The sequence below is a fragment of the Oncorhynchus tshawytscha genome, linkage group LG26 (genome assembly GCF_018296145.1).
Source record: "Oncorhynchus tshawytscha isolate Ot180627B linkage group LG26, Otsh_v2.0, whole genome shotgun sequence".
In the NCBI taxonomy this organism is placed as follows: Eukaryota; Metazoa; Chordata; class Actinopteri; order Salmoniformes; family Salmonidae; genus Oncorhynchus; species Oncorhynchus tshawytscha.
In genome coordinates, this window is record NC_056454.1 from 26854575 (window position 1) to 26878180 (window position 23606).

At 44.7% G+C, this 23606-nt stretch overlaps 1 protein-coding gene and 1 pseudogene across 1 annotated transcript; one reads left to right on the forward strand and one right to left on the reverse strand.

The window, feature by feature from the left end:
• Positions 1-724: 724 nt before the first annotated feature.
• LOC112225032 lies at positions 725-7192 on the reverse strand (annotated as a pseudogene).
• Positions 7193-7828: 636 nt separating this feature from the next.
• Positions 7829-14093, forward strand: klhl6 (kelch-like family member 6). The gene is made up of 8 exons (XM_024389434.2): positions 7829-9070; positions 9176-9341; positions 10249-10500; positions 10623-10820; positions 10935-11172; positions 12891-13093; positions 13247-13460; positions 13586-14093. The coding sequence occupies exons 1-8, from the start codon at positions 8802-8804 to the stop codon at positions 13882-13884; spliced, it is 1839 nt and encodes a 612-aa protein (XP_024245202.1). The 5' UTR covers positions 7829-8801; the 3' UTR covers positions 13885-14093.
• Positions 14094-23606: the final 9513 nt, after the last annotated feature.

A 23606-nucleotide genomic window follows, 5' to 3' on the forward strand; every position in this document is an offset into this window, starting at 1 on the left:
AGCTGACCCCCTCCAGCTGCAACCTGTTCCATAATCAAGACCACTACAAATATACAGTCCTGCCACTTCCATACTGCCAGATCGTAATCTCTGCTCATTCCGCCCACTCTGACTCTGGTCCCTGGCTCCAGTTCAACGTCTCGTCACCCTGCTACTCTGTCCTGGATTCCCCACTCTACTACTTCCTTGGATGCCCTCTGGACCTGCTTACCCTGTCTCAACCCCTGTCGCTCCAGCCTCCGCACCTGGTTTCCTGCAACCCACCTGAGCTTCCCCTGGCCTGCACTCCATCTTCCTCATGTTTAAATACATTCCTTGGTTACTTCATCCCAGTCCTCTCGTCTGAGTCTGCTCTTGGGTTCTCCTGTTCCACTCTGTGTAAAAATGTCCATTACCCCCTAAAAACCAGCTCTGGACGGTTTACATCAAAATCAAATGTTGTTTCTGCCTTGATCTTCTTCTCTCAAAGGAGTGCCAATGTACATTTCAAGTTCTAATTCTGCGTAAAGGAAGTAAATGTAAATCCTTTTGTGTTAACAAGTAAAAATCTGCATGGAATTAAAAATCAATCACTTAAAAATGAAAAAAGTTTGAATGCTGCTCAGCTCTCCCTTATCTCCTTTCCTATTCTCTCACTTATCCCCCCTTTCCAATCTTATCATCCTTCCCCATCTCACATCCTCTCCTTTTCTCCCCTCATTTCTTCTCCTCTCTTATGTGCTCCTCCTATTTCCTTAGCTCTTCTCATCCTCTCTCTATCTCCCTCCTCACCTCTCCTCTGTTCTCATTCTTCTGGGCATGGCTTCAGTGGGTTTTCCTCCACCCACAGAGAGTTGGCTTGTTTCTTGTTTCCAGCTGAACCCCGCCTCTTCAGCTTGATTGACAGCATCATGATGACAATTGCCAGGATACAGACAAGAGGGATGAAGATGAGTATAACTAATCCAGTGGGGAATCAGACAGCAACTCAGACTCAAGTTCTGGAGAGGGAGAGAACAGAGGAAGGTAAGATAAAAACCAACACATTGTGATTCAGTTGTATTTGTATAGTCCGACATCATGGACTCATAAATTATGACATCATACCTATTGGTCGTCATACAGTGAGGTTGGCTCTGCCTGATTGGTTGGAGGTGCTACATTCCCAGTTGCCGTCATGACTGTACTTGTACTGATGCACATGGCACTGGTGAACTCCACTGTCATCCTGACGAGCTCCCTGTAGACCCAGCAGAAAGGTACGATGAGTGTTCCTGGAGAAAATCAGCCTCCCCTTCTGGGCCTGGAGCCCTTGGTTGTCATCTGGGTATTTCAGGGTGCCATCATGGCCTAGAATCACCAGGGGAACCCTGTGAGAGGAGGAGGAGCCATGCCTCATGTAGAACCAGGTGAGTGCGTAGAGAGAGGCAGGGTCACCTGAGGTCAAACTGCAGGTCAGCTCCACCCGCTTCCCCTCTCTAACCTCCATGTCCAGATCTGTCTTGTTAACACTGAGGTCACTCACTGGGAGAGAGAGACATAGAGACAGAAAGAGAGAGACTCAAGACAGAGAAACTGCAAATTAGCACAACAAGATACTCTATAGATCTGATATACATTGCATGTTCTTCTACCGATGCAGTATTTTGTTGCCTTGTCATCAGGATAATTCACCCGTCTCTTGTAGGCGGAGTTCCATAGCTGCAGAAGAGGACATGAGCTTGTACCATACGCCGTGAGGATCCTGTAGCCACTCCTCCACCACACAGTAGTACCTCCCCCTGTCCCAGCTACGGGCTTGTCGGATGGTTAGTTCGAAGCTCCACCTCTCACGTCTTCTCATACTGATTCGCTGTTCTGTGCCTAATTCCGCCCCTAGTGTTATCACTGCATCGCGGTCTGAGCTGAGGACGGTCTGGTTCCCCACCCCCTTCTTCTGGGCCAACCAGGTGACAGCGAAGCGGGATGAGTTAGAAGTTGCCTTGACAACGGAGCATTCCGTCTGTATGACTGCGTTGATGCTCTGATCCAGAGGGGAGGGGCTAGAGGACAGGGCAAGTACACCCTCTGGAAGCGAGAGAGAGAGAGATAAAGAAAGTGTGATGGAGGCTGAGACCCTAACCCCAGGTTGACCTGTAACCTTTGACCTTACCTACCTGGAGTCTGGACCAACACAGCCAGCAGGTTGGAGTTCTGCGGATTCCTGTGTCTCCCTTGCAGGAACACTGAGATCACACACTGATAGCACCCTGCCTCCCTGCGGCTTGCTCTGATGATGCGGAGGATGTGATGCACCTCCCCCTTGCTGGTGGTCACCCTCAACTGGTAGTTACTCTGGTCGCCGCGCCACATGATGTCACCAGTGTGCAACAGTGTCAGGATGTTGTCCGGGGCCGACCCCCCCTCGCGCTGCAGGCTCCACGTCACAGTGATCGGGAGGGAGGGCCCTCGAACCCGACACACACCAGCTCCACCTCAAACCCCCCTGTCACCTCAATACTGCGACTCTTCAGGTCCACCCTTATCAGAGACTCTGCAGGCCGAGGACAATGCTGACATATCACTGATGACAACTGTCAGGTTTTTTAGGGCCAACTCTACTAGTGGCTGTAAGGGCAAGGAGATTCAATCGAATCCATCTGACATGTGAGACAACAGTGGTCAGCCATAAAGTTATTGATTTCTTCACAGATGATGTGGGAGCTGAAAGCTTACCTCATGCTACATGTCTCAGTTAATATACCAACACTGTCTCCAATAACTTGAAGAATTAATCTGTGCCGAGTTAAATTAAATATGAATGGAAATCAATGAGGCCAACAAATGTTTAGTTTTCACTTTTCTGTTATGTTTGTCCACCAGACACTCTCTCTCTCTCTCTCTCTCTCTCTCTCTCTCTCTCTCTCTCTCTCTCTCTCTCTCTCTCCCTCCACGATGCAGTCTTGTGATTGGCTGCTGGTTTTCTTGGCATTACCATTGGTTTCCGTGGTCCACTCGGATACAGTCCACTGATAGGCTCCTGCGTCAGAGGGCTTAACCTCACTCAGCTCTAGGGTGAATGTGTCTGCTGTGGGACGCATGGTATGAACGTTTCGCTGCCCCAACTCTGCCCCCGGTTTCATCACACCCATCCGGCTTAGGTTGGTGACATTACTGAAGGTGCCCATTGTCGTGGAGGCTGATCTGTATTTCCAGGTGACGGAGAGCTGACCCTTGACCCCGCTCACTCTACAGGCGAGTTGTAGCTCGTCCCCTTCGTCAACGCTCACCTTCTGGTTCTCCATGGCAACGGCCAAACCTCTCACTGAGAACTGAAAAAAAGAAGGTGCTGAGTGTGAGAAGTGTTTGTGTGGTACATGTGTAATAACAGAGGTCAGAGTCAGGTCAATGCACAAACTAAAGTTATTGAGGATATTGAGGTTCTGTTGTTGCTTGATGTAGCAGCCATTTGGGAAGCTGATGAAACACCTACAGCATTACATTGGGTGCATTTATAGTGTATCGGTTTTGTCAAGTCGCCTTTCAAAGTCAAAATGTGTTGCATTATGGGGATAAAACTTCTCCCACCTGTGCCTACATGTCAACTGCTTGAACTTCACAAAAACCATGTGATCAGTTGACAGCAAGTTTCTGCAGCTGCTCTTAACCAACTGCATCCTGTACACAGCCCATCCTGTACACAGCCCATCTGTAAACAGCACACCCAACTACCTCATCCCCATATTGTTATTTTTTTGTTGTTGCTCTTTTGCACCCCAGTATCTCTACTTGCACATCATCATCTTTACATCTATCACTCCAGTGTTAATGCTAAATTGTAATTATTTTGCCTCTATGGCCTATTTATTGCCTTACCTCCCTAATCTTACTATATTTGCACACACTACATAGATTTTTCTATTGTGTTATTGACTGTACGCTTGTTTGTTCCATGTGTAACTCTGTGTTGTTGTATGTGTCGCACTGCTTTGCTCTATCTTGGCCAGGTCACAGTCGTAACTGGGAACTTGTTCTCAACTGGTCTACCTGTTTTTTACATTTTTAAAATTTATTTCACCTTTATTTAACCAGGTAGGCTAGTTGAGTACAAGTTCTCATTTTTAACCACGACCTGGCCAAGATAAAGCAAAGCAGTGCGACAAAAACAACAACACAGAGTTGCACATGGAATAAACAAACGTACAGTCAATATAAATAAAGGTGACATAAAATAAAATAAATAAAAATCCTGCAGCCATCGCCTGCACTGTGGGAAGCTCTATTGTCAACCAATTATTACAGTGTTTTTGCTGGACTCACACAAACGTTACCAAAGACGTGGCTGGAACTGGAACTAACTTTGCAGCAATTTCATGTATACAGTGGGTATATACAAATGAATGAATATTTGATACCTGTACAGTACAGTTTGTCAGTGTGTGATACGAAGGCTCTAAACTGGTTATTTCGACATTGTAGAGAAAAACCTTCATAAACAAAGACAGCTACGTGTGTTCACACCGCCATATTGATCTGAGCCTTGCTGTTTGAAAACCACTACAGTGGATGCATCTCCCCTGTCGACGTCTGTCTGTACTCATCTTCAATAGCTTTACAACGCAAACACACCCTCTAACTCTGACTCAAGGCCTGATGACTCATCTGTAGTTCTGATTTGGATTTGCGTCTTACAAGATTACTCACTTGTAGCTTTGATTCTGATTGGCTTCTTACTAGATTACTCACCTGTAGATTTGATTCTGCTCAGTGTCAGGTCACACACCTATAGCTCTGAAGGTGATAGGCTCGGTGGTTGACTCCTGGCTGGGTCCATGTGTGAAGACCCCGTTCCTATCCCTCTCCTGTGACCAGGCCCTGCAGTGGTACACTCCCTAGTCCTGGGTTCTGACGGGCCGCAGGGTAAGCAGGTGTGTCTTCTCCTCCGTCCGCACAGTTCTCAGCTCGCCCCCGCTCTCTCTCCCACCGTACTTCGGCCCCACAGACAGGACGCCAGTTGGCCCAATCTGGGCCAGTTCCTGGTTGTCTTTGACCCAGGCCACAGAGAGAAAATGTCCTGCAAGGCCCTAGGCATCCACAATACACTGCATGGCCAGCTCCTCCTCCTCCTGGAGCTGTGCTTTGAGCACGGTCATAAGTACCACCATAGAGCCAGAACCCTGGTCGGGAGCCGCCTCTGACAGAGAGAGACAGAATTTCACTCACAACTACTTCTCAGACAGAAAGGAAACTCATCACTCATAATCACCTCTGAGACACAGGAAACCCTAAAACAGAATTTAGTTACAGGAAATCGGACAAAAGCAGGACTGGACATTCGTGTATAAGTCCTCTTAACCCATAATTCCTCTGAGCCAAGCACAAGCACAAAAGCATTGCATGGATGTGTAAACATAATTGGGTCCAAGGCTAAGGCTGGGAAGCAAAAAACACACTGAGGTGTTTCTCACCTATGGCTTTGACCTCCCAATGTGGTTGCCTGTGCGTCTTTATGGGAGATTGGGTACCAGCTCAGGTCTGGGTCTTGGATCCACTCCTGGGCATGGCAGTAGATCCTCCCTGCATCGGACAGCTCAATCCTGGCCATCTTCAGCCTGTATGTGACCTCCTCCAGCTTGTCCAGACCAATGAACCCTGCCTGGTACCGTCCCTCAAACCCCTGACCCAGACTCACCGTCAAATCACAGTCCAGAGAGATGATGGGGCGGGGCAAGGCCTCCCCGTCTCCATGGAGATACCAGGTGACGGACAGGTGGGTGTGCTGGAAGGTGTTGCTGGAAGCGAGGCATTGCAGGGTTAGGGCACCCCCCTCTGATAGGCTGAAGGAAGCGGGGCCAGTGTAGGAGGTGGTCAAGGTGTCCTTGATCCCTATGGAAACAGGACTTGAGGGATGGATATCAACACTACAGTAGGCAGGGGTTAATGTGATTGTCAGATTAAGTTCAAGTAACCAGAGTTAGTTAAGTAATGGTTTGTGAATTATACAGATATGGCAGACAAAGAAGGTATTGTCATTTAGGCAGTAAAAAATAACATTACCCTTCAATGTGGCATTAGCATTGTACGTCCCGTTATATTCTAACTCTGAGTTTGGGGTGTGGCACTCATACTCGCCCTCGTCCCCCTCCTCCAGACTCTTCATGTGGAAGAGGACCGAGGTCACTGACCGGCACTCCAGAGTGATGCCACCGCCCCTGACGCGGACGCCGTACACTGCCATGGCATAGTTGTTGTTGTCTGTGCTGATGATCTGGATTTCACAGGTGGGTCTGTTTGGCTTGTAGATGGAGATTCTGAAGTCCTGCCGGGCTGCCTGCCGGGTTAGAGAAACCACTCACGTTGCAGGACATGAAGAAAGGGTAGCCAATCACACGATACAGAGGGCCAGACTGCACCTCCACAAGCACTGTAGCCCCGCCTAGATGGAGAACATAAGAAAAAAGAGGAAGATGATATTCTCAGACAAGTATTTCTGGCTTCAAGCGTTTTTCATGGTTTCAGTCTGCACTGTCCTCCTCTTGTCAATAAACTAAGAAAACTGCATTCATTTCGCCAAAGTTATGTCTCAACTGTAGTAGTTTGAGAACAGACACAGCTCCAGCTCAGACTAAAACCTGCTGTAGAGGAGGTTTGAATGTGCTGCAAATCAAAATGTGTAATAACTGCTGCAACATTGCCATCTGACAGAAATCATCTTCCAGGGTTGTGTTCAATTAATTGTTTTCATAGCGCCTGTTTGATGAAAGCAGAAACATCATGTGACTCATTCCCAGTAGACGTTGGCTGTTATGCCAAGGCTATTTCATAACATTTCATCAGCAGACCAGCCATGTAGAAAACAGGTTTTAGAAACACTGATTTAGAACTGTGGCCATTTCAACAGTCCACCCCATCATCTGATAAAAGGACACTAAAATGCAACTCAACACTTTTCACTTTGCTAATAGTAAAAGAGAACTGACAATCTGCACAAACTTTTGTTTCTTTAATATGCATATACATTTTTCACAAATTGATACAGGGGACTGTATAAAATGTTACATATTACATTTCTATGTACTTTAATGTGCATAATGTTCTTCTTTATTTTGCAAACTAAAAGGTAACCCTGGGTGGAGGGGTGTGTACACCTGATGGTACTCTTACCCCATTGGATGAGTCCACTCAAGAAGAACAGGAGACTGGTCCTCCACTGGTACTGCTTGACGCAACCCATCCTGCCCCAAATTGACCAACACGCCAGGCCAAACTACACACCAAGCACACAGCTGTATCAACTACACACCAGTAGAAGTTATCTGAAGTCAGACACCACCGCCGTACCTAATCTGTCTGTCTGTCTGTCTGTCTGTCTGTCTGTCTGTCTGTCTGTCTGTCTGTCTGTCTGTCTGTCTGTCTGTCTGTCTGTCTGTCTGTCTGTCTGTCTGTCTGTCTGTCTGTCTGTCTGTCTGTCTGGCTGGCTGTCTGTCTGTCTGTCTGTCTGTCTGTCTGTCTGTCTGTCTGTCTGTAATATGTGGGTTCTTGTAATATTGCTTTTTCTTCTTCCTAAAGACAGACTAAGAAGAAGCAAAATATGTGGTTAGAGGGACAACTGAAATGAACAGAACACGCAGGCACTATGGGGACAGATACAATGGAAACACATGCATATTAAACGGGCATACTACTGTAAGTGTGTGTGTGTGTGCCTGTCTGTGTGTGTGTGTGTGTGTGTGTGTGTGTGTGTGTGTGTGTGTGTGTATGTGTGTATGTGTGTGTGTGTGTGTGTGTGTGTGTGTGTGTGTGTGTGTGTGTGTGTGTGTGTGTGTGTGTGTGTGTGTGTGTGTGTGTGTGTGTGCGTGTGCGTGTTCGTGTGCGTGTGCGTGTGTGTGTGTGTGCGCACACCTGTGTTCTATATGCCGTCTGAGTCTTATCACAAAGGCTCAGAATAACATTACAGAGAGAAGATGCCTATATCAATCCATTACAGCCCCATTGTAAACCAATCTCAGTATTATTATTGCACCTGTGTCTCAGCATGAAATGATCCAAAACTGTCATCACATCAACATTGATCTGACACTGCCATCTAGTGGAAAACGGGAAAACACATTGTGAGAAAACGGCATGATGATACGACATACTACGACATGCTACTATAGTTTAGTGAGCTTGGGCTGCATGGCTAAGTAGTGCAACTGTGTGGACTTGAACTATTACTGCAGCTGCTACTATTCAGACTGCCTCAATGCTGAATGAGACAATAACTTACTTGTTCACAAGGGTCATGAAATGGAAGATAGGCCCTGCACAGATTATTACATCTATAATGAAACAGTAAAACCACAGGGGGGATATGGCAAAGGGTACAACGCAAAGCAGAGTGCGTGCATGCATGTGTGTGCGTGCATGTTTGTGTGCGTGTATGTGTGTGTGCGCGTGCATGTGTGTGTACATGTATGTGTGTGTGCGTTTGTGTGTGCTAGGTAGAGTAAGAGAGTGTGGAGTTGTCCAACTGCCAGTTCTAGGAATTGGCAGTTGAGGAAGGGATCTAGAACAGGAACGATGTTTCATCATGTACCACATAACATCCACCAATCACAAAGCACCAGCACCAGGAACGGGAAGTATTACAGAGGACCTGACAGGAAGAGATGATAAACACACTCACACACACTGTTAAGTTCTGTGCTGTGGTGAATGTGCGTTCAAGGGCTGGTGTGTATTGTCTCCATTCTCTGGGAAAAGTATGCAAAGTTGTGTGTTGAGTGTGTCCCGCAGTATGTGCGTGTCTGCGGAGATAGGAGTTTGTGTTGTGTGTTGTTAATGGGGCTCTCATTGTGAGGATGAGTGACTCGCTGGAGAGGACCACCGACACCCCTCTGCCTGGGCCCTCAGAGAAAACCCCCAGAGAGGGCTCTGACCCTGGCGAAGAGGGTGGAGGGGGTGATGGAAGTGGGATGCGTTGGGAAGATGGAGGCCTGTCTGTGGAGCTTCAGAGGGGGATGGAGACGCTTCGTGTGAGTGGAGAGCTGACCGACGTGACTCTGCGAGTTCAGGAACAGGACTTCCCCTGCCACAGAGCTGTACTCGCCGCCGCCAGCCACTACTATAGGTACATACACACACACTCTCTTCCATAGCTGTAGAATGACCTCAGATGTTTATTTCACAACTTTGTCAAGCTATAATGCTTAGAGAACATTATGTGTGTGTCCAGGGCGATGTTCTGCAGTGGTCTGAGAGAGAGTCATGAGAAGCAGGTGGAGATTAAAGGGGTGGACAGTGAGACCATGAAGACTCTACTGGACTACACCTATACCAGCCGAGCCACCATCACACACACCAACGTCCAGAGAACACTGGAGGCCGCCAGCCTGTTCCAGGTGAGTCTACTAATGCTAGCGTAACGCTGTGTAAACTCTATATAAATACTGTATAAACACTATTAAAAACTGGGTGGTTCGAGCCCTGAATGCTGATTGCATGACAGCTGTGGTATATCATACCACGGGTATGACGAAACATTTATTTTTACTGCACTAATTACGTAGGTAACCAGTTTATAATAGCAATAAGGCACCTCGGGGGTTTGTGGTATATGGGCAATGTTCCCCGGCTAAGGGCTGTATCCAGGTACTCCACATTGAGTCTAACTAAGAACAGCCCTTAGCTGTGGTATATTGGCCATATACCACACCCCCTCTGGCCTTATTGCTTAACTGAAACACCAGAGAAATGCAGCAGAAACAAATCATATTTCAGCCTTTTTCCTTCATCTTTGTCATTTTATCTCTCCTCCTCGTGTCTATCCTCTGTTTCTGTCAACTCATAACACAACCTTAGGGACTTTTAAATAGGTGAGTGTTGAATATGTAAATCCCGGTCTTCCTCCTTTTGGAAATAGTGCATACAGTCACAAACTTCATCATATTTCCTACTTATTTGTCATCAGACAGAAGATGACTCTGAATCAGGTGACAGTTGAGACAGGGAAGTGAAAGTCATTCTTGTTGTTTACTCTCAGGATCTGTTTTCCACTCAGGCCAGAATTAGGCTCACAGCTGGATGACAGGGTGTGTGGGTGTATGTGTGTGTGTGTGTGTGCGTGTATGCATGACCGTATGCATGAGAGTGTCGATTGAAGTCAGACAAAAGTGAATTAGATTAAGTTCGATAAAAAATATTGTCTGTCATCTTTATTTCATCTCTTGCCTCTCTGTCTGTCTCCCCTCTCTGTCTGTCTCCCCTCTCTGTCTGTCTCCCCTCTCTGTCTCCATCTTCTCTCTCCAGTTTCCTCGTGTAGTGGAGGCCTGTGCAGGGTTCCTGGCTGACTCTCTCCAGCCAGAGAGCTGTGTAGGTGTACTGCGTCTGGCTGAGGCCCACTCATTGCATGCACTGAGAGACAGGGTCCAGGACTACCTGGTTTCAGAGTTCTCCAGAGTGGTTCAGCATGAGGAGTACCTGGAACTGCCAGCGGGGGCGCTGCAGAACGCTCTGAAGAGAGATGACCTGGGAGTGACACGGGAGGAGAGTGTGTTTGAGGTGTAGTATACATTTCATTACCTTAAAAAAGCCATCACTTTCTTGCCTTTCACAAGATTTTTCATTTACTTTATGAGGAATGCAAAAATCCATCCATCCATCCAATATTTACTCTACTATAGGCTCTGATGCGCTGGGTGCGAGCAAAGGAGGAGGAGAGATGCCTCCTACTAGCTGGTCTTCTGTCATACGTGCGTCTGCCACTGCTGGAGCCGGCTTACTTCCTGGAAACGGTGGAGGCCGACCAGCTGATTCGCCGCTGTGACGAGGCCTTCACCCTACTGCAGGAGGCCCGCACCTACCACCTGTCAGGCAACGAGGTGTGTGTGTGATCATACTGGTACCCTGTTTGTGTTTATAAATGTTAGTTTTGGGTTGGTGTGTATGTGATTTTTGATGTGTCTCTGTCCGTGTGTGTCTGAGTGTGTGTGTAGGTGGTCACGGAGCGTACCAAGCCTCGTTTACAGCACTACCTATCTGAGGTGTTCATGATCATCGGTGGCTGCACCAAAGAGGAGCGCTTCGTTGCCACTGTGACCTGCCTTGACCCTCTGCGCCGCAGCCGTCTGGAAGTCGCCAAGCTGCCAATCACAGAGATGGAGGAGGAGTCCCACAACCGGAAGTGGGTGGAGTTTGCTTGTGTCACCTTCCGGAATGAGGTGTTCATATCCGGTGAGTGATGCAGCTAGTTTAGTTAAATTCACATCTGAGCATTTGTCCCTGAGAGCATCTTTACTAAGATGGAGCGACGATATTGCTGGAGGCCATTGTGTGGGATGTTTGCACAATCAGCTGTGGTTTCCTGGGTGAGAGTGCTGTATTTATTGGATTTCTGTTCATGGGAGGGGTTAGTACCATAGAGAATGATAGAGGACTCTTCTTTGTATCTGTCCCATTATGGCATCTTTGACCGCATAGGAAGCGCCATGGAGGCCATCTCCATTTTGAAGTCGTCAATTTTCTTCTTCTACTACTTCTATGAGTTGGTAAATGAACTGTAAGGGTGCATACTGTCACCAGGAGTGTGTTGTTTGAACAGGATTAAAGCCAAGTTTGGTTATTTACTGACACCATCAGTTATGGAATGTTCGCTCACAAATATAATTAATTGGCTGATCCCTCCTGATGACCTGAATGGAATTATGTGATTATTTCTTAACCCATAGGTTAAGGAAGTCCCACCCAGTTGATTATTTCAAAATGGTGACGTCCTCAATGGTGCTGCCCATGCTTAAACTGTTTTTGGGGATCTAGAGTCCTCTATCATTCTCTATGGTTAGCACTCAATGGCTATGTTTCATTCCAAAAAGTTGACTACCCCAATCTTGCATCCTATCTTCCCTCACTTTCTTCTCCTTGTGGATCTGAGAAAAGGGGTAAATGTAAGCAATAGCTCCACTTAGTTTCTGATTCTTTACTTATTATATCCATCCAGTCCTATCAGATCTATGAAGGAGACAGAGCAAGCACAATACGGGGTGCTAACTTTTTGGAATAAATCCAGAACAGCTGTGGTATTCCTCATTCACACACCATTGGGATTGTACACAGCCCCATATCCAGAGACAATGAGACATGAATCATTTTAGAATACCAAGGTGCCTTTTTTCCTAAGGCAAGTGCCGCTCTATTTTGTTCCCTCTTCTAAGTGAAATGTCACAGACACCTAGGTTAAGTCCTAACATTAGGGCCGTGCACAAACCTTTCACGCGGCAGGTGCTTAAACTGAAAAAAGGGCATATGTGTGGATATTTTAGTATATAGTGGTTAGCTAGAGTCTAGACTACCTGTGTTGCTGGTGCCGACTGAGGAAGGGATGGAGTTGGGTCGGAGCGAGGGTCATTGATGCAGCCGCTCCTCTCTGTCTTTCTGCCTCTCTCTGGGGCGTGTATCGACCAAACAGACTGAATATTGATGATGAAGTAAATCAAGTGTTATCAAGTGTTAATCAAATGTTATGCTGCTGTGGCAGTACTGTTGATATTTAAACTATAGCTAGCTACACACACTCTACCGGAGATCGAATCTCAAGCCATGCATGTTTGTACACCGGGCAGGCACAATCTTAGTACAGGGCAGACTGGGAAAAATGTGCAACCTCTGTACTGGCCAGACCAATAGGCTCAACCAACGGACGAGGTAGGGGTGGGGGTTGGCAAGCTTGACGGCGTCACGGCGACTTGCGGACAATGGGTTTAGAACAACAATGACAAAACAATGATCCCACTTCCCAAAAGGGGACTTGGCGAGTGAGATGGCAAAGGTTAATGTGCCTGCCTAACGTGACTTTTCCCTGCCAAATTCCCCTCCCTTACTTCAACAAACCATGGTTGTTCTTATAGGTCAACTGCTGTTTCTTTTTCACTCTCACTATTATCTTGTTGCTGCAGGAGGAAAAGAGACACAGCACGAGGCGTGGAAGTACAACGGTGCCCTGGACAGGTGGATCCCCATTGAGCCCCTGGTGACTGGGCGCTGGAGACACAAGATGGCGGTTCACGGGGGGAAGGTGTATGCCCTGGGGGGGTTCGATGGGACTCAGAGACTCACCAGCGTGGAAGCCTACGACACATTTCACAACCGCTGGACACCGGTCAGTCAGTCTGTCTGTATGTATTATATGGTGTGATCACTCCAGTCATTCTGCATTGGAGCGACTGTCTGATGAGACATGTTGTTACACAAGATATCTGACAAATAGAGTTTCATAAGACACACACATAAACTGCTCTGATACATGTTCCAGGCCCCGCCCCTCCTGTTGGGCGTCAGCTCATTCGCTGCAGCAAGCTTCAATAAGTGGATCTTTGTGATCGGGGGAGGGCCCAACGGGAAGCTGGCCACTGATAGGCTGCAGTGCTGGGAGCCAGGGACTGAGAGCTGGGGCCTGCGGTCGCCCATGCCCATCGAGGCTAAATGTACTAATGCTGTCACCTTCAGGGAACGCATCTATGTAGTTGGTCAGTGGATTAAACCTGTTCTACTCTCAGTTCACCTGTGCAATCATATTGAGTGTGTTTGTGTGTGTGTCCATTTGTGTGTCAGTGTGTGTGTATCTGTTGTAACAATCCTCCTCTCTTCCCAGGCGGTGCCATGCATGCTCTGTACTGCTACTCCCCCCAGTCAGACAGCTGGTCTATGGTGACCCGGCTGGGCGAGAGGGCGAGCTGCGCCATCGCAGCCTGTAACAACAAACTATTCATCACTGGTGGGCGTGACGACAAGAACCAGGTCATCTCCACGGTGATGTGCTGGGACCCAGTCACAACCACAATGACAGAGGAATGTGTGTTACCGCTTGGTGTCTCTCACCACGGAAGCGTCACACTCCACAAGTCCTACACGCACATACACAGGATAGCACCTGCAACCGTGTCGGTGTGACAGAGAGCTGGGAATATGTGTGTGAGAATGAATGTGCGGAGAAAAACATAGGTGGATGAGGAGCATGGACTGTGTGTGGGTGTCGGCTTTTTTACTTAATGTAAGTTGTCTGTGAAATAACTAAATGTAATGCTGAGTTTAGTCTCATAACATTTTTAAAAGTGTAATATCACATACAAACCGGTACCACTAAATACATCTAAAAATGACATTTGCATGAGTTGACTTTCTATCTGTATTGTGGGAGTGTTCTGTCAGAACACAGAGGCATCTATTCATGTGCTGAATTCACACCCAACCCACGGTTTTCACACCCACATTACCCAATTATAACCTCTCTGTCTTTCACAGCAGATGTACAGTTTGTGGTTATTATGGTTTCATAGCTACCTTGAATCTACGCACTCTTTCTCTTCTCTCACTAACACTTCTCTTTTCCTACTAGCACTGACTTTACTGATATTACTTAATTGAGGAGAAATGTGACAGTGATATGTGGTTTTCTCACCTAGCTATCTTAAAATGAATGTAGGGATCATAAAACGTATTTACCTCATGTAACATTAGACTTGAATTTTCATGCCAATTTTCGTGCCCGGGTTACCTGGGAGAAAATTAATTATTCTCGGGATGGAACATTTGTAAAATCCAAGGAAAATATTCAACCCTAATATGAACCATGAGGGGCAGGCATAAGTGACACTGGACTAGCACAGACACCACAGTCTTTAAGGTGTCTATAGCTAGGTTTCCATCCAATTGGCAACAGATTTCTATGCAAATATTCTCAAATTTGCATATAAACAAAATATGAGCATGTCAGGGTTTCCTTTAAGAACATTTGGCGCCGAACAATGTGACAACGAAGATTTTAATTTACCAGACATTTGAGAAATGTACTGGACATCCATATTCAGATCCGACTTGGCGCAGGCAGCACCATCTATAAATTGGCCAAATGAGCCACATTTAGAACCTAAATGTCCTTAAAAACAGCCTATAAGAAATTACAAAAACACTGTGTCTTGTGTTTAGATGTGTAGCATATGCAAAGCTTTACAGACTATTTTTGTTAGTGTTTTTTATAATACTTTCCTAAAAAAATGATTGTTTACCTCAGGTTCCGCTGTTGAGATTTGAGCACTAAATGCTTCAGGGCATTGCATGAATATACTGCAGACCTATAGACTTAGGTGTCCACTGTATGATATTAATATAAAAGATATAGCCTATGTAAAGGAATAGAAGCTTAGGACTATCCCCAGAGAGATAGAGAGATAGGAAGAGAAGTTTTAGGCCTATCCCCAGAGAGATAGAGAGATAGGAAGAGAAGTTTAGGCCTATCCCCAAAGCGATAGAGAGATAGGAAGAGACGTTTAGGCCTATCCCCAGAGAGATAGAGAGATAGGAAGAGAAGTTTTAGGCCTATCCCCAGAGAGATAGAGAGATAGGAAGAGAAGTTTAGGCCTATCCCCAAAGCGATAGAGAGATAGGAAGAGACGTTTAGGCCTATCCCCAGGGCAATAGAGAGATAGAGATATGGTATTGGCATGTGGCTCTAGCCAACGGCTTGAAGATACATTGCAGGCATAGCCTACTACATGAGATTATTATGGACAAAAGTGCAAGATAATTTTTTTTGGTCAAACGGCGGCCAAGCATCGATCGTCATGTCACCAGAATAAGACCCTCCACATTTATTGAAAGGAGCATCAACCTCCTCACTGTGCACTTTCACCACCCTGTGAAGTTCATCATAACTTATTTCATCTGTAGCCTAATAAACTGCATGCTAATGTGGTGACATTTTTCATCTGACATATTGGGTACTTTACTCACATAAAAAGGTTGAATTGAAAACGGGTTAATGTCAAGACTTTTTGAGGATGCTGGAATAATATTTCAGATGAACTTGTGCAAGCCTACAGGATATTTTTTTATATAGCCTCTTCAGAATAAAACATTGTGACTGGTTGTGTTTATGCCACATATAAAAGGAAATACATTTAAAAAGTTCAAAAGTAAAATTATAAATATTTAGGTTATATTGAAGTGTTAGATTCTAGGTGCGCGAGGAATAGCCACTCGGATTGGAGAGGAGGATGAGCATGTGTTAAGATTTCCTGAATAACTGGGCCTGCCGTGAGCACACTGCATGTGGACACATTAGGACGACTTGGGAGAATGATGATCTGAAACAGACAGCACATTCAGTATCAGAAGAAAAAATACCGCCAGACTTGTCTGCTATTATACTGTAAACTGTTGAGAGTAGACCCAACTGATCCAAATCGAATGAAATATTCAAATCACAGGGCTTTTAAGCCATTATTCAAATGGCATTTTCACTGCAGCCTAGACTAGAATTTTGTACTCACTTGAAAAAGATAATACAATTATTCATTGCATTGTGGTGTTGCAGGCTACTATAGTCTAGGTAGGGTAATTGTCCCTAACCAAGATCAATAAAGGAGATTTTCAAGCTGTGTGTTTCATATCTTCACTGTTCTTTCATGCACAATGATGCTCCTGGCATCCGCTGCCTATCAGCTTTACCTATTTGTGCTTGTCGATTCTTATTGAAAATTGATGCAGCTTTGAATGCTTTTATGTGTGGTATGATCGCTAGTTATCCTATTGCAGATCTTGACAAACGATCCACCTACCACTATTGTCACTATGAAGGGTTGATAGAGTGCAGGATAGACGTTAGACTGGTAGACTATGGTGACCCGACGTATAGTAAAAGTGATAAAAAAACGTAATGCGTAAGGGAAGTACCAAAACACCTTGATTATAGGGGAGAAGCACGCAAGCAGATGAGAACATTTTAATAGGATGGAAGAAGTTATATCGTAAAAATGCAAAAGAACAAATGTTAACCAGGGAAAAAGGCACTACTCTCCCTTGTGCTCAATAAAAAGACACACAACCCTCCCCAAAGCAAAAAAATAAGTTTGACAACCCTCCCCTATTTTGGATCCCCTCTCCCCCAGTAATTTGCCATCTGTCCCTTGACGCATTCATCTTAAAGGCTCGGTGTAGTCAAAAACCCTATTTGTCTATGTTTTATATCTATTTCTACGCTATAAGGTTGGAATAATACTGTGAAATTGTGAAAATTATGATAATGTCCTTTTAGTGTAAGAGCTGTTTGAAAAGATCGCCTCAAATTTCAGCCTGTTTTAGTGGGATGGAGTTTTGGCCTGCCTGGTGACATCACCAGGCGTTACCGTTTCTTAATAGATCAATAAGAAAGAGAGTTCCAAGCCTCTCTGCCAATAACAGCTAGATAGTTTTACTCTCCACACACCCAAACAGTCCGAGCAAAATTCTTGCTTGAGAAATTGCTTTTTGCTAAGAATATGTAAATGTTTTACCATTTTCATTTAAAACAATCACAGTAAGTCAGAGGTAGCACCAATGGTCTGGGGCCTGTAGTTTTTCCTGATCTGGTAACCTAACCAGGGAAAAACTTCTGACCTTGTACGGTATGACGTGATTCATCTGTTTAATATGGGCTACGAAGGGGATTAGGTCAGATGGTTTTAAAAAACTCAGTCAAACTGTAGCAACCTTGTACTTGTACTTGTTCATATACAGTGCATTCGGAATGTATTCAGACCCCTTGAATTTGAATTTGTTACGTTACCGCCTTATTCTAAAATTGATTAAATCATGTTTTCCCCTCATCAATCTACACACAATACCCCATAATGACAAAGCAAAAATGGGCTTTTATCATTTTTAGCAAATGTATAAATTTAAAAAACTGAAATATCATATTTATATAATTATTCAGATACTTTACTCAGTACTTTGTTGAAGCACCGTCGGCAGCGATTACAGCATAAAATATTCTTGTGTATGATGCTAAAAGCTTGGCACAGCTGTATTTGGGGAGTTTCTCCCATTCTACTCTGCAGATCCTCTCAAGCTCTGTCAGGTTGGATGGGGAGCGTCGCTGCACAGCTATTTTCAGGTCTCTTCAGAAATGTCAGATCGGGTTCAAGTCCGGGCTCTGGCTGGGCCACTCAAGGACATTCAGAGACTTGTCCCAAAGCCACTCCTGTTGTCTTGGCTGTGTGCTTAGGGTCATTGTCCTGTTGGAAGGTGAACCTTTGCCCCAGTCAGAGGTCCTGCAGACGTGACGCTTGGCATTGAGGCCAAAGAGTTCAATCTTGGTTTCATCAGACCAGAGAATCTTGTTTCTCATGGTCTGAGAGTCCTTTAGGTACCTTTTGGCAAACTCCAAGTGGGCTGTCATGTGCCTTTTACTGAGGAGTGGCTTCCATCTGGCCACCCAACCATAAAGGCATGATTGGCGGAGTGCTGCAGAGATGGTTATTCTTCTGGAAGGTTCTCCCATCTCAACAGAGGAACTCTGGAGCTCTGTCAGAGTGACCAGCCAGTTCTTGGTCAACTCTCTGACCAAGGCCCTTCTCCCCCGATTGCCCAGTTTGGCAGGCCGTGCAGCTCTAGGAAGAGTCTTGGTGGTTCCAAACTTCTTCCATTAAAGAATGATGGAGGCCACTGGGTTCTTGTGGACCTTCAACGTACCGCAGACATTTTTTGGTTCCCCAGATCTGTGCCTCGACATAATCCTGTCTCTGAGCTCTACACACAATCCCTTTGATCTCATGGCTTGTTTTTTGCTCTGACATACACTGTCAACTGTGGGACATTATCAAATCAAATCAAATAAAATTTTATTTGTCACATACACATGGTTAGCAGATGTTAATGCGAGTGTAGCGAAATGCTTGTGCTTCTAGTTCCGACAATGCAGTAATAACGAACAAGTAATCTAACTAACAATTCCAAAACTACTGTCTTATACACAGTGTAAGGGGATAAAGAATATGTACATAAGGATATATGAATGAGTGATGGTACAGAGCAGCATAGGCAAGATACAGTAGATGGTATCGAGTACAGTATATATATATATGAGATGAGTATGTAAACAAAGTGGCATAGTTAAAGTGGCTAGTGATACATGTATTACATAAGGATACAGTCGATGATATAGAGTACAGTATATACGTATGCATATGAGATGAATAATGTAGGGTAAGTAACATTATATAAGGTAGCATTGTTTAAAGTGGCTAGTGATATATTTACATCATTTCCCATCAATTCCCATTATTAAAGTGGCTGGAGTTGAGTCAGTGTCAGTGTGTTGGCAGCAGCCACTCAATGTTAGTGGTGGCTGTTTAACAGTCTGATGGCCTTGAGATAGAAGCTGTTTTTCAGTCTCTCCTGTAGACAGGTGTGTGCCTTTACAAATCATGCCCAATCAATTGAATTTACCACAGGTGGACTCCAATCAACTTTTAGAAACATCTCAAGGATGATCAATGGAAACAGGATGCACCTGAGCTCATTTTCGATTCTCATAGCAAAGGGTCGGAAGACTTATTAAGTATATAAGGTATAACTGTTTTTTAGTTTCAATTCATTTCCAAAAAATACAAATAAAATGTTTTCGCTTTGTCATTATAGTGTATTGTGTGTAGATTGATGAACATTTTGTATTTAATACATTTTAGAATAAGGCTATAACAACAAAATGTGGAATGTACATTGCATTCTAAAACAGACCAGTTCTACAAAGTATGGGAACCTTATCTAAATTACCTAGAACCTGAGGTATCAGCTATTATGCTGCAAGGATTCTCTTAGAATGGCGGGGATCTATGTATTTCAGAACTACACTGTACGTTCCATGTGTGGAACCTAACCTCTTGGTTTAAACTGAGCTTTTTTGTTTAATTTCTGTTTGTAAGTTTGTTTAAAATCTATGTATTGAGAGACGCAATGATGGTGATGGGGTGAGAGAAGCACCGAGCGGGAAGAAGAAAATGGTGTACGTATGTATGGGTGTGTATATGTGTGTGTGTGCGTGCGTGTATGTATGCGTATGTGTGTGTATATGCATGGGTATATGTATGTGTGTGTATGTATGTGTATGTATGTATGTGTATATATATGCACGTAGATATGTGTAAGTGGGTGCTGCTTTTCTTGTTTTTGTTCTGTGTGCTTTGTCTCTGTTGTTGTATCTCTTAATATGGGTGAAAATTGTGAAATTCCAATAAAAATACTGTTACAAAAAAACAAAATGTGGAAAAAGTCTAGGGGTCTGAGTAGTTTCCGAATGCACTGTAAATGATATATTAAAGAAGGACTAGGGGTGTTTCCAATACACTAGCCCATTAATTCCCAACCAGGGGGTACTTGAGAAGACTCATGAGACCATAGGCCTTCTGCTAAAATGCACATGAGGGGGAACTCCGGGCAGAGCCAAATTCTGTTGGTGGTACAGTAACCCAAAAAAGGTTGGTAACCACAGCCCTAGCCTAAGCGGAGTCGCTAACATCCGGTTTTCAGGGATACAATATTTTCAACCTAGCTTCCATTTTCCATGAAAAACGGAAGTGGGGACTTCACTCTGGTGTCTTTCTACTCCTGCTACGTTAGGTTACCTATACACAGACACAGAGAAAGCAACATGATTGGACAATACAACTCAAATGGCTGAGCTTGCTTTATGCAGGTTTGCATCTTGTAGTCCTGCCATTTGTAACTGTAGGCCTAATAAAACATTTACTCAAAGTCTATATCAACTATTGTGCTTATTCATACATTCCAATTAACCTGTTTGCGATAGGCCACCTTCTCTCAATTTCTGCCTGAAAACATACCCTAATCTAACTGCCTGTAACCCATTTGAAAGGAAACACTCTGAAGTTTGTGGAAATGTGAATTGAATGTAGGACAATATAACAATAGATCTGGTAGAAGAAAATACAAGGAAATAAACAGACGTTTTCTGTTTTTTATTGTTGAAGCGTCGTCTTTCAACTGAACAAGAACAGCCAAACATTCAGATAGGATGCTGGGGATGATTTTAATGAAGACCATAAGAGGGCAACAGTATTCGAGCAAAGTTTCAGACAGATATCATCAGGAATGAGCGAGCTACATGACATTGAGCATGTAGTCACCCAGGTGTCCCACACAAGTTGCCCAAATGTACCCAAGTGGCTGAATTGGTACAGTGATACATTTTGATGCAAATAACTATATACAAAATACTAAAATGTTATTCTAACACCCCCCCCCCAAAAAAAAATATTTACATTTAAAAATATATATATATTTGAAAATGTGAAAAAATTAAAAATAACAAGGGTAACTATTTACACACTTTCAATATATAATGTACAATATTGTGAAGACCCTCAGTCCACTACACAATATTGTGCTGCTGATGCCATAGCCCATAGCAGTCTCTTTCGGGTATAAAACAGAGGGTCACTGAACAAGTGGTGCAGCAAGCTCCCAGATGAGCAGCTCCCTGAAGACTAGCTGTGAGATGGGGGGCTGTCCACAGCTCTTAGCCATTTCCTTCTGCAGGATGAAGGCATTCACCACAGCAATGTCGATAAAACAATGTCTTGTACCATTTCGTTGTCTTGTGGAGAACATTGTAGTAACCTATCAGGGCGTCTGACAGGTCCACACCTCTCATGCCCTTGTTGTAATCCTTTATAGCTGCAGGAATGGGGACATTTTTGGTGGTCCATGCCCCATTAGCGTCCTTCACACGTCTGACGACGTGATCGCCACTGAAGGACTTGTGGATAGTGGTGCACATGACCACCTCTTTGGTATCCATCCACTTCACAAAGAGCAGGCCATCTTGGTGAATCCATCTCCTGGTACCCCGATCAGCCCGCTTAGGCATTTCGTTCACCTTGGTTTTCAGAAAGCCCACTCTGTTGGTCCGAATAGTGCCACAAGCCCACACATCCAGCTTCCTCTGGTCTGTAAACAGGGTAGGGCCTATGTAGAAGTTGTCCACAAACAGTTTGTAGCCCTTCCCCAGCAGTTGAAAATCTAATAACTCCATAACGGAATCATAGCTAAGTCCCTTACCGGTCGCACAACTGCTCTTTCCCTCAACAACAAAAAAATTGCACTTGTGTGCACACGCAGAATCATCCAAAACAAAACGTTTGTAACCCCATTTAGTTGGTTTGTTACGCATGTCTTGTTTTAGGCAAAGTCTGGCCTTTGAGGCTACCATCCTCTCATCTATGGAAAGGTTCTGGGCAGGCTGAAAATAGGTTTGTTTTGGTAGAGAGTTTTTATTTTGCAGAGCCTATCAAACCTTGCTGTGCCTCGCTTCTTCTCGTTGTCCTCATCAACTTCTGGGTCACTTTCATGGTTTTTAGCTTCACAAGACCCATGTAAATGACCATTGATAGGTAACAAAAAAGATCTGACATGGAAATGGGCTTCCATGCATCTTTCTTGCCTGCCTGCTTCTTAGCCCCATACTTATTAGTGTTAGGCACCAAGGAATGAACAACTGACAAGGTGAAAAACAGCTGACAAAGTTGAATGGGGCTGTACTTTGAGGTCATGTCCAGCTAAGGTCCTGGTGGCCTTTTCAGTCTGAATGTTGGAGGAAGTGGCTCCACATACTCCTCCAGCACAGAGTGCGAATAACCCTCTGCCTCTCTGTTTGCAGGTTTGTCTCTTCCCCACCTCTGCTTCTTTGTCACTGACTTCACACCTCTAGATGGCCAGGGAGGGGTAGGTGTGGAGCCAGAGACAGCAGGGGTCCAGCTGGATGAACCAGCTTCAGTGGGAGATGGGCATTTTGGCAGTGGGGGATCCCAGTCAAAGACAGCACCATACACAGAGCAGTCTTCCCAATCAATCATATTTTTTAGACCAGAGGAAAGAGTGCCTCCTACTGGCCCTCCAACACCATTTCTAGCACATCTGGTCTCCCATCCAGGGACCAACCCTGCTTAGTTTCAGAAGCAAGCCAGCAGTGTGATGCAGGGTGGTATGCTGCTGGCATACCACATACATACATACATGCCTACATACATACATACACCCACCCACCCACCCACCCACCCACAATGTAGAGCCATGTGTACTTTACACATTGCATTACACATTTCATTACTAATTGTATTTATATATATATATGGCAAATAAAATACAAATATCTCCAAAACAACTCAAAAGAATAATATGTGATATTATTAATTTCAAACAATGGCATGAGAGGTACTTACCAGTCCAAAAGTACATCCTCTCCGTGCAAAAACATCTCTTCAGTTTGTGAGTCAAAACTGTTCTCACTATCTGACTCATCTTGAAGTAACTCAGTCACACTTTCCCTATCAATTTCGTCAATAATATCGTGTAGATCTGTATACCTAGACTTTGCCTTTGTTTTTCCAGATTTAGTCGCCATAATTCTTCAGATAAAATAGCGGAAAATGCTCTCGAAACAATACTGCTATGCGTAACCTGCGTGGCTGCTTCAGGTAAAATTTTCAATGGCGAATGACTGTCTTTATGCTCGAGTTTCAAACAAGGGCTACTCTTCCCGGATGTAACCATTACATATTGCCATGTATCTCTGTTCATTGGCTGTCTACCAAGCTAGATTTCAAGACGATCAGTGGCCATTGGGCTGAAATACAGTCAATCAACGAAGCCCTGGTCATATCATTGGTGCGCAATGAGGTTGTTGTTTGGTGTGTTCAAAGCAGTTCCTTTCGGTCAATACGTCCCGCGAAAAGAACCATGAAGTCTGGTTGTGTTACAACCAGAGGATTGCAATGAAACCAACCATGACTGGATAAACGTACGTTTAGTGTGAGTAATTACATCGAATGTTTCGT

Coding starts and splice junctions, on each gene's coding strand:
- klhl6 (XM_024389434.2), top strand. CDS start 8,802: ATGAGTGACTCGCTGGAGAGGACCACCGACACCCCTCTGCCTGGGCCC. Junction 9,342..10,248: donor AGGCCGCCAGCCTGTTCCAG/GTGAGTCTACTA, acceptor TTCTCTCTCCAG/TTTCCTCGTGTAGTGGAGGC. Junction 10,501..10,622: donor GGGAGGAGAGTGTGTTTGAG/GTGTAGTATACA, acceptor ACTCTACTATAG/GCTCTGATGCGCTGGGTGCG.